The following is a 15,701-nucleotide window of genomic DNA, read 5'->3' as shown; positions in this document are numbered from 1 at the left end:
GCCCACTACAGCCACCATCACCCTCAGCGGCTTTACAGGCCACTCACAGCAGGGACACATCACAACCCCTGTACCCATCCAACTCAGAACCATTAACACAAAACACCCCGTTGTTTTAATCGACCTGCCCCCAACAGCAGAGCACATTTTAGGGATCGACTTCATGAATTCCCACCACCTATCTTTCGACCCAGTCAACCAGTGTGTCTGGAAGATGGCGAAGTCCGCTAGAGCCCCCGCAACGCTCACCATAGGGGACTATATGAACAAAATTAGCGCAGTGGGCGAGTTTTGGTACAACCCCACCACAGTCAGCATGGACCAACAGGTTAGGGCAGTCCTGCAAAAAAACAGGGCAGCATTCGCGACCCACAAACACGACTGTGGACGGATGACTGGCTCCGTACAAATAACAGGACCGGACCCTAGACCCCAAAAGCAGTACGGATTCCCCCTAGAAGCAGAGGGAGAAATCCTAAAGGTTATAGAAAGTTTATTAGAGCAGGGCGTCCTAAGATCGGTAGCCTCAAGTAATAATGCCCCGATTTGGCCAGTAAGGAAGCCCGACGGATCATGGCGCTTGACCATAGATTATCGGGAACTCAATAAAGTCACCCCCCGTAGCAACCCCCACCGTTGCAACAAGTCCCGAGACCATGCTCAAACAGGGACTCCATGCCCGATATTTCACCGTTTTGGACGTCAGTAATGGGTTCTGGTCCATTCCATTGGCAAAGGCGTGCCAGTATAAATTTGCCTTCACTTTCCGAGCGCAGCAATACACGTGGACATGCCTGCCACAAGGTTTCCACAACTCCCCCTCCATTTTCCACCGACATCTGGCAAATGGACTAGCGAAATCTTCTCGCCCCGAATGTCTGGTACAGTATGTAGACGATCTACTACTGCAGACAGACATGAAGGAAGAGCACATTGAGCTTCTGTCCGAACTCCTGGAATTACCACATTCCATTGGCTGTAAAGTAAACCCCAAAAAGGCCCAGATATTGGAAGAGAAAGTGGTATATTTGGGTACTATTATCACACACGGCAAACGCGAGATCGAGCACAAATGAATTGCCTCGATCGCTAAATTGCCCCTTCCCCAAAACGTTTCTGCCCTCCGGTCATTTTTAGGACTGGTTGGCTACTGCCGAAACCACATTGACGGTTTCGCCAGCAAGGCAGCGCCCCTCTCAGACCTCCTAAAGAAAGGAGCCCCCTGGGAATGGCTTCCGCAGCATACGGATGCTGTGGAATCATTAAAACAGGCGCTCATAGCCGCCCCCGCACTGCAAGTTCCCGACCCGCTTTCCCCTTACGCAATAGAGGTAGCGACCACAGACCGCACCCTTTCAGCCGTACTCCTGCAGGAACGGCACGACCAGCTAAGACCCGTGGCTTATGCCTCCCGAATTTTAGATGCTGTGGAGCAGGGATTCTCAGCCTGTGAGAGGCTCCTACTCACAGTTTTCTGTACAGTCCAGTACTTCTCATACATTACCGGACTGAACCCCATCACCATTTTGACCGAGCACACCCCCACCCAACTTTTACTAGACGGATGACTTAAAGACGGTACCGTCAGCCAAATCCGCGCTGCTAGATGGACTCTTCTCTTACAAGGACGGGATATCACAGTCAAACGGACCAAGACACACACATACTTAACGGACAATCTACAGTACCCCGGAACCGCCCACGAGTGTGAAATCATCTCGCCCCACCATAATACAGGCCCCTTTATAGCTAAAACACCCCAGAAAACTAGCCACTCCATCTCAGAGCCCCCCTCACCTGGACACGCGTGACCCCATTAGGATCTATGTGGATGGATCTTCCACAGTCCTGGATGGGCAACGCATAACAGGTTGTGGGATTTATGTGGAGGACGCGCAGGGACGCGCCCTCGAGGAAATCGCATTAAAATTACCCGGACACTTAGGCGCGCAGGCAGCAGAGCTTGCGTCCATCGCTTACATCGTAGAGCACCCAGATTCCTTCCCCAGCCCAGCAGACATGTATTCAGACAGCCTATACGTGTGCAACAGCCTCACTGAATTTCTGCCCCTCTGGGAAACAAGAGGATTTGTTTCCGCGGATGGGAAACCCCTCCCCTCAGCCCCATTACTCCGCCATATTTTGAAAAAAGCCAAGAACCGGACCTTTGGCATTATAAAAGTCCGCAGCCACCATCGTTCCTCCCCCCCCCGGAAATGTAAAAGCCGACACGCTGGCCAAGGCAGGATCCAGGCATGGGTACTTTTGGAAGCCCCCCCGAAAGCGCCCCAGTGAGTGTTCCAGTGAGTGCAGTTCAGGTCGCGCAGACTAGGATCGAAGATCTAGTAGAGGCCCAGAAGCAGGATAGCGCTCTCACTGAGATCGTGAAAGGGAAGTTTCCAGCCTCATACGAGAGGTACAGAAATGCAATAACCACACATGACGGTGTGGTGCTAAAGGACACCCTTTATATAGTTCCTGAGCAGGATAGGAACCAAATAATCTGTTTATTCCATGATGGTCATGGACACCAGGGAATCGAACCCATCGCAGCCCACCTCAAACAGCTTTGTTGGTGGCCTAATCTCAAAGAGGATGTATCCCATTACATTGAGAATTGCCTCATCTGCGCTCAGAACAACCCAGATATATATGCCAAAAAGGCACAACTCAGCCACACCCGCCCCGTTAACGGCCCCTGGACTAACCTCCAGATCGATTTTCTAGGTCCATTGCCCCCTTGCAGGAATGGCTATAAATATGTTCTGGTGGTCATAGACACTTTTACAAAGTGGGTGGAAGCATTTCCAGCCCGCACCAACACCATAAGACCATAAAACATAGGAGCGGAAGTAAGGGCATTCGGCTCATCGAGTCCACTCCAACATTCAATCATGGCTGATTTCAACACCGCGAAAACCACCGCCAAAATCCGAAACCATCACATCTTCACAAGATGGAGACTCCCCCGCAGTATTGAGTCGGACCAAGGTTCTCACTTTACGGGACGGGTCATGCAGAACGTCCTCACGATATTTGGCATAATCCAAAAATTTCACATTGTGTACCACCCACAGCCGAGTGGTATAGTGGAGCGCATGAATCGGACCTAAAAACCACCCTTAGAAAAATGGTCCAGCAGAACAACACCACTTGGGATTCTGTCCTCCCCTTTGCGCTGATGTTTTTGCGTAACACTGTTTCCACCTCCACAGGTTACACCCCACACACCCTCATGACCGGACGCCCCATGAAAGGGACAGAGTACTTGTTGGGTTTAGACCTGACCAGCCCTGAAGTTACGGCCCTCACCCATGAGAAAGCCGTTGAACAATTACTTGCAAATGTAAAAACGGCTCAGTTAGCAGCCGCTGTTAAACTGGGTACTAAAAGAAAACAGAGCAAGGCCTGTTTTGCTAAGGCAGTACATGCAACGGAGTATAATATAGGACAACAAGTGATGTTGTCTGTGTATAACCCCAGCACATTTCAGTCTCCGAAATACTCATGTCCGTACTCCATTACGGATAAAGTAAGCCCATCGGTATACAAAATCAAATACCCAAATGGTAAGACTGCCTGGTTTCATATTAACCAGCTAAAGGCTTATGGAGCACAGTCAAACCACGCCCACCACGTCATGCTTGACGTAGCAGACCAAACCCCGCCCACAGCCAACGTGACCACACCAACAGCACGGTAGCATTGTGGATAGCACAATTGCTTCACAGCTCCAGGGTCCCAGGTTCGATTCCCCGCTGGGTCACTGTCTGTACGGAGTCTGCACATCCTCCCTGTGTGTGCGTGGGTTTCCTCCGGGTGCTCCGGTTTCCTCCCACAGTCCAAAGATGTGCAGGTTAGGTGGATTGGCCATGATAAATTGCCCTTAGTGTCCAAAATTGCCCTTAGTGTTGGGTGGGGTTACTGGGTTATGGGGATAGGGTGGAGGTGTTGACCTTGGGTAGGGTGCTCTTTCCAAGAGCCAGTGCATACTCGTTGGGCCGAATGGCCTCCTTCTGCATTGTAAATTCTATGAAATCTATGAAAACCCACTCCACATCCAGCCCAGACACGGACTCGCCCCCAACTCCACCCACAAAATTTACACTCCGCCCTGGAACGCCCACAGACTGCAGCAGCAGAGACAGCGACTGTGACTCTGACGACAGCCACAGCACGCCTCCCTCCTATCCTGGTCCCACACCCAGCGACTCCGAGTTCGACTCTAGTGACCCCCTTCCTCATCACTTTCTTAAACAAACCACACCACCGACCACCGAACCACACGGACGAACCCGACTTTGTCCCCACACAACTTGACGAACGCCATTGGCACCGCGACAACTCCCACAGACTCGTCCGCAATGACGAAAGCAACCCCAACTCATACCACGCAGCCCTCGCAACATTATTTCACTCCAGAATTTGGCACCCGGGAGAAGGGGACAACCCCGAGTCAGACCCCCAATCCGCCAACCCCTTTGCGACCCTGTTCGCAACGGAGAACTGAGGTGTCTACATGATGATTTAAGGGAGATACTTGGTGAAAAGTGTTGTCCTTCCTGATGGAACCTGCAGGATGTTTTACATTGTTTGTATGTTTGTTTAAGTGTTGTTCGTCCGACAGGAGAATTTTTCTCTCACGCCCATTCTGCCGAAACCTCTGAGGACATGCCTCAGAGACCCACCGCGGCCAGACGCTTCTTCAACGGTACCAACTTGTCCACAGATACCACAATGGTACCAACTTGTCCACAGATACCTGGTCAGCAGACCACACGCTCGTTCAGAGGAACTAGCTTTTCAGCTGGTATTGGTCCAAGTGCCAGACGCCCGTTATGATTCGATGGTAGAAGCACAGCACTAGCGTTTCAGCTGGTACTGGTTCAAGGCCAGATGCCCGATCTGATTTGACGGGAGAATCACAGCAGCAACTCCACCATGATGACTACATTTTTGCCCGTTCTTGTCGGTTGCTCAGGCAGTGGAGAAATGGCGTGAGACCCGCCCTGCCTGGGGACCCCCCCCCCGTTGGTCAAAAACGCTCGGGTAGGGGAGATACGGTATTGGTAGCCGTCCTACCCGGGGACTCTATCCAAATCTTACCCGTCGCGGCCCTTACGCACCTCATTCGACCTTTTCCTTTCAAAAACAGTTTTATTTATTTAGGCAACCTTTGGGTTGCTGCCAAATGCTATTTACATCCAGGAACATTTGGATGATGAACTTAGCACTGGATCACCATTGGGAAGTGTGCCGTGTCCTAACATTTGTTTTGGGAAAAAAAATGGGGGGGGTGGGGGGGGAAGTCACATATTGTGACCAATTATAAGGGTTTAATTGGCCCCAAGAAAGACAGACACACTAACACACCGGATATTTAACCAAGGTAGTTACAGATACTATGCTTGTTTTACAGAACTCCAGAAGCTCCAGGACCGGAGAAAACAAAGAAAGAAAAAGAAAGAGGACAGCCATGAGGACTTCTTTCATCGAGCTCAAGATTTTTATACTGAACATTTGGTTGCGCGGGAACGCGGACCCCATTACTTCAAACCCCCCTGCCGTTAATGTTTCACTGCCCTGCAGTACCGATGGCCCAGTCACCAGCCATGCTGCATTATCCTGGTGTGCCAAGTTCATAACCTGGTATTCCCTGTCGTACGTGATTGAAGCACTATTAGCGTTGGCGATACTCTGCTGTGCAGTGCAGACTATGCGCCTCCGCAAATGGAGGAGAGCGTACCGCGCTCGAACCCCGGTATATCGGATCCAACCCCCTATATTCGGTTATGACCAGGCCCCAGACCCCCGCGACCTATAAAACAAAAAAATAAAGAACATTTTCTGTATAAGATGTACAAAACTGCCAGTAACAAAATAATGTATGATCCAGAGCTTGACTGCCAAGCCAGGAAAGAATATATGGAATGTTATGATTGTTGTTGTATGTTTTAGAGAGATAGGATGATGCAATGCTTGATGAGTGTATTTAGGTAAAATTAGAGGTTCCAAGTTTTTTAGATGCATGCCCCTGCCTGACATAGCGCCCTCAAGAATTGTTTAGGTAAAATTTTTGTGCATAGCTAGGGTCAGAGTAGTGGCCATGTAGGAGGTGCCCCCCCCCCCCCGGTTTAGGGAACGGAAAGGACAAAATTTATGTGATCCTTCACGCTTCGCGTTAGGATCACAAGGAGGGACTGTAGCCACCTAAAATGGCTGATTCCCTATTAATTTGGACAAAACCCGATTTAAAATGGCTAACCGAAAAGGCTGATGGGAAAAGCAGCCAACAGGACACAAACGGACAGCTGCAGACAGAATAGCGTATTCGGCTCTGGGGAAGTCGGCCCAGATCGATACTCAAGACTATTAGCAGCACATCAACCCAGACATCTGCAGTTTAATCGGCTATCCCCGGGAACAATTGCAACATATTAGCAATTGAATGCCGGGCCAGACCTGTCGGCGCCTGCAGTGGCCGAAACAAAGACAGGTGAACGACCACCCCCCGATCGAGGAATCGCCCCACTATTGGAGCATATCGAACCCAGTGATTGGGAACAAGTCCAATCACTTGGGACTCGGGGTCAAGGGCCGCCCCGAGAGGCGGGAAGCCCCTGGACCCTATAAAGTAAGGGGCCAAGTTCAGATCTCTCTCTCTTTCCCTTCTTCACCTGCTCGCAACCTTCGCAAGAACATCGACCAGAAACTGTAAGTTTGACTCCAGCGATCGCTACCCGATAGAGATTCCTAGCCATCGACCCGTATCAGCCTTTTGAATCCCGCAGGCCAGATCCAATTCGATAAACTATTTGTTTCCCTGACCTGGTGGGCCATCTCCTAAAGTTAAGTATTGGCCAGTAGTGGTAGGTTTTGATATAGATAGTAGGATTATTGTGTAAGTATTGATTGCTGTACATAATAAATGACCGTTGATTTCAATCTTACTAAGCGGTGTGCTGACTTATTAATCATAACTCGAGCTTGAACCGCGTGGCGGTATCAGAAAGATACCTGGCGACTCGTGAGCAAAGTTGACATAATCAGAGCTAATAAACTAAGGCTAAAAAGAGCAACAACGTGCTTGTTAGGTGAATTGAACATTCTGAATTCTTCCTGTGTACCCGAACAGGCGCCGGAACTTTCTTCATCAGTATTAATGTAAGCCTACTTGTGACACTAATAAAGATTATTATTATTAATCGTCTGCCATCTTGCCCATGTGGTCACACTTAATGTGGATACTTAACCGTCGCTAGCTAGCGGGAATCGTGAGATGGGAATCAGTAGCGGAAACTCTGGGGAATTCTCCCGTCACTAATCCCAGCTCCTGAGGCTAATCGCCATGTCCCTGTTCCTGCTTCCACTGTGATCAGCTAGTGCAGTGCAGACCATACTGGACAGAGCTTAGCTCCACAGCACTAGATTCTGTGGAATCGGGGGAACCAGTATAAGAATTAACTAATCAGTATAGAATTGCTGATTGGATTTCTTTGTGACTATCTTATCATTTTGCTCTTCTCCGGAAAAAGTAAAGCAAGAGGGACAGTTTCTTCCTTGTTTGAGACACCCAAGTGCCTAGCACCAATAAAATACTTTGGCTTGAATTTTCGAAAAGATTGAGAGCATCTCTGTCACGATCACAAAAATGGCTACGGAGGACCGAATCCACAAGTCCCACCCCTGAACATGGCACCTTTCAGTTTCGGGGTAGGTGGGTATTCTGGGTGGGTTCTGACATGCAAAGTGCAGCTGCCTCAGGCTGCTCTGATTTCTGAGGATGGCATGCCCAAAGTTTGACCTGTGCTCTTTAGACCTGGTAGAAGGTCTGAAGCTGCTAGAATTCTTTGGAGAGTTAAGGTACGTTTTGAAGAGGTAAGGCACCCTTTTGGATATGGTTCCAGGAACCATTGGGAGAGGCTAGGAGCCCTTTGGGAGAGGTAGAGTGCCTTTTTGGTTTGTTGAAAGTAGACATGCATATGCATAAAAAGTGCTTGAACACATTTGAACTGTCAAAATGAGCTGTTACAGCATTTGAAACTCCTGCCCGTTAAAGATTTGAAAAAGACTGCCAGCAGTGTTAAAGCAAAAATCAGTTCTTGCTATTTCACTCTTTTTGTTGACATAAGCCAGAGGTTATCCTTACAGGATGAATGCTACATGGCTGATTCCACAACCTTTCATTGCCACAGTGGAGTGTTGTCATTTGACAGTTTGATTGACAGCTCCAAGTGGTTGCAAACTCTTTGAAGTGAGACTTAAGAATTCCACGGTCTGTTTTTGTGAGACAGTAAAGGAAGTTAAATAGCATGAATGGCTTTTTAAACAATGAGACTATTTTTTAAAAAATATTGAATTCCTCAGCAAACACTTTAGAACTTTATTTTATCTTATCTCAGCATGGATCTTGAGGTCCTCCCAATGTGAGTTGATATGGTAGGTGGTAAGGGAAAGGGTGTGGATGGGGGACATGGGTTGGCACTAAGTTGACATAGGAGCCATAATAGGCCATGGGTGGGTGGGAGGGGGGATTTATTGTCTGTGTCTAAACTGTGTGTGGAATTCTGCAGCATCACAAAGTGGAAAAGAGTTTCACGCAGTTACTAAGAATCTCCAAAACGCCATCAACATTAATACTGATTTACCCTCCCATCCCCACCCCACCTCCAAACCCATCCCCCCCATGAACTCACCTGTTTTCACAGTGAAACCGAGCAAGAATATCTATGGCTTTTGTCTCCTCGTCCAGCTGAATGGCCATGGAAACCTTTGATAGTTGGGTGGCGTAGACCCGGATAACTCCCTCTGGTATGACCGACTGAAGTAAAAGAAAATCTTTTAATATTTCATACAAATATCGCTTCATGCTTCTACCTATTCCTTTCTTTAAATCAACAGCATTCTCACAAGATGTTGTATGCTGGTTCTATTTACTTGACCGTAGTGCAAAATCGATCCAAAGCTAATAGGCAGAATATAAAAGAAAAGTCATCAAACAACGGGCGGGATTCTCTCAGCCCAGGCCGGGCCGGAGAATCGGCGGGACGGGTGCGAATCATGCCACGCCGCACCGATGCCGGTCTGCCGATTCTCCAGAGAGCAGAGAATCGGCGCCATTGGTGCCGGTCGGGGCCGCTCTACGCGCACCCCCCCCCCCCCCCCCCCCACCCCCCCGGCAATTCTGCGCCCAGATGGGTCGAGCAGCCACGCAAGAAAAGTCGATTCCCGTCGGCGCTGTTCACACCTGCTCTTACCCAGCGGGACCTCGGCGTGCATATATCCGGGGGTAGCCTGGTGGGGGGACGGGGGGGACGGGGGGGACGGGGGGGGTGTGTGGCCTCCGCTGGGGCCTCTCAGGCTGGGGGCCTCTTTTGTTCCGCGCCAGCCCCTGTATCCCTACGCGATGTTGCGTTGGGGCCAGCGTGGAGAAGGGAGGCACTGTGTATGCGTGCATTGCGCCGGTCCCACTGTGCATGCGCGCATTGCCGCTGGTCTCACTGCGTATACGCAGACCCGCGGTGTCCATCAGACGCCGGGGTTCGGCAGTTGGAGCTGCTTGGGGCGCTCCAGTGCTGTGCTGGCCCCCTGCAGGGCTCAGAATCGCTGCTCTTGAGGCCACGTTGATGCCGTCGAGAAACGCGACGGCGTTTACGACGGCGTCAACGCTTAGCCTCAGGATCAGAGAATCCCGCCCAATATCTTTATAAATTACAGCTGGAATTCTCCAGTCATTGCCGATTCACATTTCCCGCTGGCAGCCAATATCCGCCAGTGGATTTTGTGGTGGCTTGTGCGGCCACAATGGGAAATCCCAATGACGAGCAGCAGGAAGATAGAATCCCACTGCCAGCAAACGGCGTGGTGCCGGGAAACACACGGCTGGGGGAACCGGAGAATCTCGTCCCACATCTGGAACATGGTGGGCAATTCTAGGCGCCGCACACACATAAGGAAAGACAGCAGATCCTCAGAAAGAGTACAGCGGATGGTACCGTGGTGAATAACCACATGTCATAGTCAATAACCACAGATCATAGATTTAAAACCATTGGCAAAATATCTAGAATGGCCACAACTGATCTTTCAAAGAGCATGGATGTAATGGGCAGAATGGCTTCCCTCTTGACTACAAATGTCTATAGTCTCTAAAGGGGAAATGTATTTAATCAACTTGCTGGAGTTTTGTTTGAGGTAACGGAAAGGATCGATGAGGGTAATGATGTTGATGGTGTGCATGGACTTTCGGAAGGCATGTGATACAGTGCCACACAACAGACTTGTGAGAAACGTTCTAATTCATGGAATAAAATGAATGTGGATAGAAAATTGGCTAATGGGAAGCAGATATTTACAGTCAATGGATATTTTTTGGGCTGGAGGAAGATTTCTGGTGGTATTTGCAGTGGTGTTAGTGTGCAGGGGGCAATTTCAAAATGTTGAGGTGACACGGAACCTAGAAATATTGTAACCTGAGAAGAGGATAGTGTCAAATTTCAAAAGGACACAGACGAGTTGGTGGAGTGGGCTGACAGGTGGCAGATGATGTTCAATGCGAGAAATGTGAGGTGATGCATTTCAGTAGGAAAAACATGGAGAGACAACATAAAATAAGGGCTAAAATTCTTAAGGGTGTTCAGGAGCAGAGGGATCTGGTTGTATGTGTGCATAGATCTTTGGAGGTGGCAGGACAGGTGGAGAGAGCAGTTAATAAAGCAGATAGTATCCTGGGGCTTTATTAACAGGGGCACAGAATACAAGAGCAAGGAGGTTATGCTGATCTTATATGAGACCTCGGCTGGAATATTGTGTATAGTTCTGGGTGCCACAGTATAGGAAGGATGTGAACTCATTGGATAGAATGCAGAAGAGGTTTAAAAAAAATGATTTCAGGGATGAGAAACTTCAGTTATGAGGATAGTTTGGAGAAGTTGGGACTGTTCTCCTTGGAGAGAAGGCAGCTGAGAAAAGATTTGATAGACATGGTCAAGACCATGAGGGGGCTGGACAGAGAGATAGGGAGAAGCCTTTCCTGCTCGGAAAAGGGTGAAGATCGAGAGGGCACAGATTTAATGTGATTTACAAAAATAGCAAATATGATGTGAGAAAAACTTATTCACAAGTGGTTCGGGTCTGGAATGCACTGTCTGATAGCGTGGGGGAGGCAGGTTCAATCAAAGCATTCAAGAGGGCATTAGATGGTTACTTGAGTATAAATAATGTGCAGGGGTAGGGGGGGAAAGGCAGGGGAATGGCACAAAGTTATGGTGTTCGTTTGGAGAGCTGGTGCAGATTCGATGGGCCAAATGACCTCCTTCTGTACCATAACAATTCTGTGCTTTTCTGTGATAGTTCTATGATATAAGAAAAAGGAAACATGGCGAGTTAATGATAAGGTAGGAGCGTACCTTGAAGCTGTGCCCTAAGGTGGTAGAACACGAGTTCACACCTGGGAGCTCCCACAAGGCTGGCTCCTGGTTTCGGTTGCGTCCTCGGGGAGATGAGCCCAGCGGGGGAGAGCCGTTTCCTCTGAAGGCAGGAGAGAAGAAAAACGGAGTAGTCAGCCACGTCACTCTTGTCCGTCTTCTGTTCTCACTTTCGTTCATCTTCCGCACCTGGGCAATCATGAAGGATGGAATCTGTGAAAGATGGGAGGAAAGCGATAGCTGTTATTGTTGTAAAACTCTGTGGTCCAGATTTTCCTGTCAAATTGGCGGTGAAGCCAGTGACACTTTCTGTTCTTTATTCGCATTTGGAGCAACTTCAATTGAGGGGAAGGTGTGAGGTTAAACCCAGATATCCAAACGTTACTGTCAAGAGGAACCCTGCTCCATTGTGATCTTCATAAACATGACATCTCTCTGTCCGCTTCACCTGTCAAATGCATCGAATGGTGTGAGTTTGCTCTATTTGAACACGGGACACAAACTAAACTAATCACAAATAGTTATATCTTGTCCATTCCAGTATGCAGCCTTTCCACATTGTGATGTGCTAATAACTGCCAATCTTTGTTGCAATGGAAGTTAATTGTTACACAAGTGTGGAGTCTCACCCCCTTCAGGTTTTGCAGAGATTTTGAAAATGTAAAATGTAAAAAAATTTTCAAAAAAAATGTTTGTTCTTATCTCTCTTAACCCAATCTTTCTTTCTCTCTCTTCATTTCTCATTCATTTTCCTGACTCGACCATGAATTATCTCACTTTAATTTACACTTCCTTCTCAGTTCTTCCGCTGCTCGTTTCACAATCCTTCAGTCTGTTTGATGAAGGACGTACACTGTCGCTCGCCCCAGTTCACCCAGGTCCCAAGTGCCCAGTTTCCCTCACTGCGACATTATGAGCCTGCGCTTCCCAAGACGTGCAAGTTAGGTGGATTGGCCATGCTAAAATTGCCACTTAGTGTCCAAAGATATGCAGGTTAGGTGGGGTTGCAGGGATAGAGAGGGGGAGTGGGCCTAGGTGGGGTGCTCTTTCAGAGGGTCAGTACAGATTTGATGGGCTGAAGCCTTCTTCTGCACTGTAGGGATCCCAGCAACCTGACACATAAGGATGTAAAGGTCTGAATACACAAAATCTAACTAATGGCAGAAGCCATTAGATGCCCTAGCGCAGCAGATATGGGCCCACTAACTTGCACTGCCTACTCGGAAAGGACATATGTATACCTGCATGAAAGCAACACAAGTAGCAAATGATCACCTGTGGCTGCTGCTCAAGTTTATTCTTAAGGTGAGCAGAGGAGGAGAATAGTTATACCAGAGTCCTTTAAAGCTGATAACGACCTCGCTGACTGCGTGATGACCCAGATTTTTATTTATTTATTTATTTAATCACGTATCTTTTTAAATATAAATTTAGAGTACCCAACCTTTTTCCAATTAAGGGGCAATTTAGCGTGGCCAATCCACCTACCCTGCACATCTTTGGGTTGTGGGCGTGAGACCCACGCAGACATGGGGAGAGAATGTGCAAATTCCACACGGACAGTGACCAGAGGCCGGGGTGGAACCCGGGTCCTCAGCACCGTGAGGCTGTAATGCTAACCACTGTGCCCCCCGAACACAGATTTTTATAATTGTAATGCAAATGATACCATCGCATCGTGGGCTTTACTTTAAGCTTTTATGTACGCTTGTCCAGTGATATCCTTCATTACCAACCTCATCAGAGCAATTGTTATTAACACGGTTCCATAATTCTCCTCATGTCAGTCAGCCTCAAATGCCTTCACTGAGTGAATTACAGAATCGGTGCCAGACTAACGATGGTTTGGTTTTGTCCATGACCTCTAACTCTCCACTCACTTCATTTAACGTTGACAGAGGAGGCCTTCATCTCCTGTCGCTGACACGGAGGGGAGAGGAATATGGCCAGGGTTTTCTGGGGCTGTGACGAGCCCTGCCACAGGTAGATCCCGGCCCATGTTTGAATCCATTGGCCTGGATTGCCACCAAGTTGTATCCAATGTATCATTTGAAATTCTTAAGAAGCTATTAAGTGGTTGATGCTGGAGGTTGTTTCTTCTCTCGTTGGGCTACTTAGGAGAAATCTCCTCACTCAAAGGGTTGTGAACCTTCTCTACCCCAGAGCTTGTGGATGCTCAGACATGGAGTATGTTTTTTAGAAAATGGGATAGATGCAGCTAAACTGGTGGAAGGTCAGCCATGATTCAACTGAGTGACCAGACCAAGACTGATGGGCCGAATAGCCTATGACTGCTCCCATTTTGTACGATCTTATGTTCACTCAATCCACTGGTAAAAAACTGCTCACTCAAAACAAAAGACAATTTTAAGAATCTGCCCAGTTCCATACTGCAGCTCAGGACACTTTATTTACTTTTGAGGGTTGCCAACTCTCCAGAACTGTCCGGGATTCTCCAGCAATTAAAGATTAATCTCCAGGACACTCCACTGAGAAACACAAAAAATAAAACCACTGGGGCCTTCAAAGATTCGGGTGGCTTTGTTTTTCATTTTCCTTGGGCATTTTTACTCAATTATTCATTGAACTACATTGTTCTATGCCAATCAGCAAGTGAATGGACTCTTCATTAACCAATTGGATGATACTTCACTGTATATCAAACGGCATTTATTCCCAGGTCCCAATTTTTTTTTACAGCCAAAGAAAATCGTTGCGAAAAATGTAATTGTATCAGGGCCCCTTTGGTGGTGTTCTTTGTTCTTTATTTCAGGGTGGTTGGCATAGTGCTCACAAAGACCACAAAATAGCTTGAACATAAACAAAGCTATAAATGTATTAACACTACTAACTAGGATTCAACACATACTCCTTAAGAATACACAGTTGTCTAAACTACATTCATCTACAGTTCATCTCTCGACCGGTTTAAACTATGATCTGCACTCACTTACAATATCTGTACTCCTGACTCTCTCTGGCTAATTCCTGCACACACTCTCACACAAGTCTTAGCATTACTGCTTTATATAGTTGTAACTGTAGCTCCCTCTAGTGGCTACTCTCGACACCTCATTAACCCTTGCAGTTCTGACAGTTATGATAATTTCATAGAATTTACAGTGCAGAAGGAGGCCATTCGGCCCATCGAGTCTGCACCGGCCATTGGAAGGGGCACCCTACACCTCCACCCTATCCCCGTAACCCAGTAACCCCACCTAACCTTTTTTTTTGTTTTTGGACACCAAGGGCAATTTATCATGGCCAATCCACCTAACCTGCACATCTCTAGATTGTGGGAGGAAACCGGAGCACCCGGAGGAAACCCACGCAGGCACGGGGAGAACATGCAGACTCCGCACAGACAGTGACCCAAGTCGGGAATCAAACCCGGGACCCTGGAGCTGTGAAGCAGTTGTGCTAACCACTATGCTATCACACCCCTGTGAATTTTCTCCCAGTTTGCTCGCAGCATGAAAATTAATCCTTTCATTCCCAGAGACTCCGAGGGCTGTCGTGGACGGACTGTCATCGTTCATTCAGAAGCCGGCAACCCGATTGCTTGTCCTCATTTGAATTCCTGGCCTACAGGGGGACGGCAGAAAGGGAATTAGCAGTGTACTGTGCTGAGGCTGCACAGGCTCACTCACAGTCCACAGGATGTCCTGGTATTTGATGAGCAGTTGGACGATGTTGGCAGCTTTAGTGGCTGCCTCGGCCTCTTCGTGGTTTCCACTCCTCCCTTTGCACATGAAGAGGTTCGGTGCGACAATCATGGAGACATTCCACAGGCTCATTCTGTTCTTGGCCTCATTTGCTACGACTTTGCCGAGATATTCCAAGAATGCCTAGGGTGAGAGGAGGGGACAACAAAGGAAGAAAAGATTCAATTCCTTATACCTTTCTTTCACTTTTTACTTTATGCAGAGAATATTGCATTTGCATTCCACACTTACCCATATTTTCAGAAGATTTGTCATCCTAACATTGGGAATCATAATGCACCATCTGTTTATAAACAATATGCGGGAAGTGTATTTTGTACAATATACAATTTCTGCAAGAAATCATCCTATAAACTATGAGTAAGGGATTTTGAACCAATTCTGTGAATTAACTATGGATTAGCAAATTAATTTTAATCAGCATCTCCTTTGACTTACTAATATCAAATGTGCTTTTCAATCCAGCTAGTTATTCAGACCTTAAATTTGCCGGTGTTAGGAAGTTAGGGTTACTCCTTTTGCCATTCCAAATGCATCAATACAATTATGT

General features: G+C 47.8%; 1 protein-coding gene across 6 annotated transcripts in view; it reads right to left on the bottom strand.

Moving 5' to 3' along the window:
* arhgap28 (Rho GTPase activating protein 28) overlaps positions 1–15,701 on the bottom strand; it is a 265,341-nt gene that overhangs the window by 17,239 nt on the left and 232,401 nt on the right. For all 6 annotated transcript variants that reach the window (XM_072468329.1, XM_072468330.1, XM_072468331.1 and 3 more), the window contains 3 exons: positions 15,077–15,274; positions 11,409–11,639; positions 8,697–8,821 (listed from right to left, as the gene is read on the bottom strand). In XM_072468329.1, the coding sequence (XP_072324430.1) occupies positions 8,697–8,821; positions 11,409–11,639; positions 15,077–15,274 (554 nt within the window). The remainder of the gene's footprint in view (positions 1–8,696; positions 8,822–11,408; positions 11,640–15,076; positions 15,275–15,701) is intronic.

Source organism: Scyliorhinus torazame, chromosome 11 (genome assembly GCF_047496885.1).
Source record: "Scyliorhinus torazame isolate Kashiwa2021f chromosome 11, sScyTor2.1, whole genome shotgun sequence".
Classification (NCBI taxonomy): domain Eukaryota; kingdom Metazoa; phylum Chordata; class Chondrichthyes; order Carcharhiniformes; family Scyliorhinidae; genus Scyliorhinus; species Scyliorhinus torazame.
Note: the sequence above shows the minus strand (reverse complement) of the source record. Positions and strands in the feature narration are given on the sequence as shown.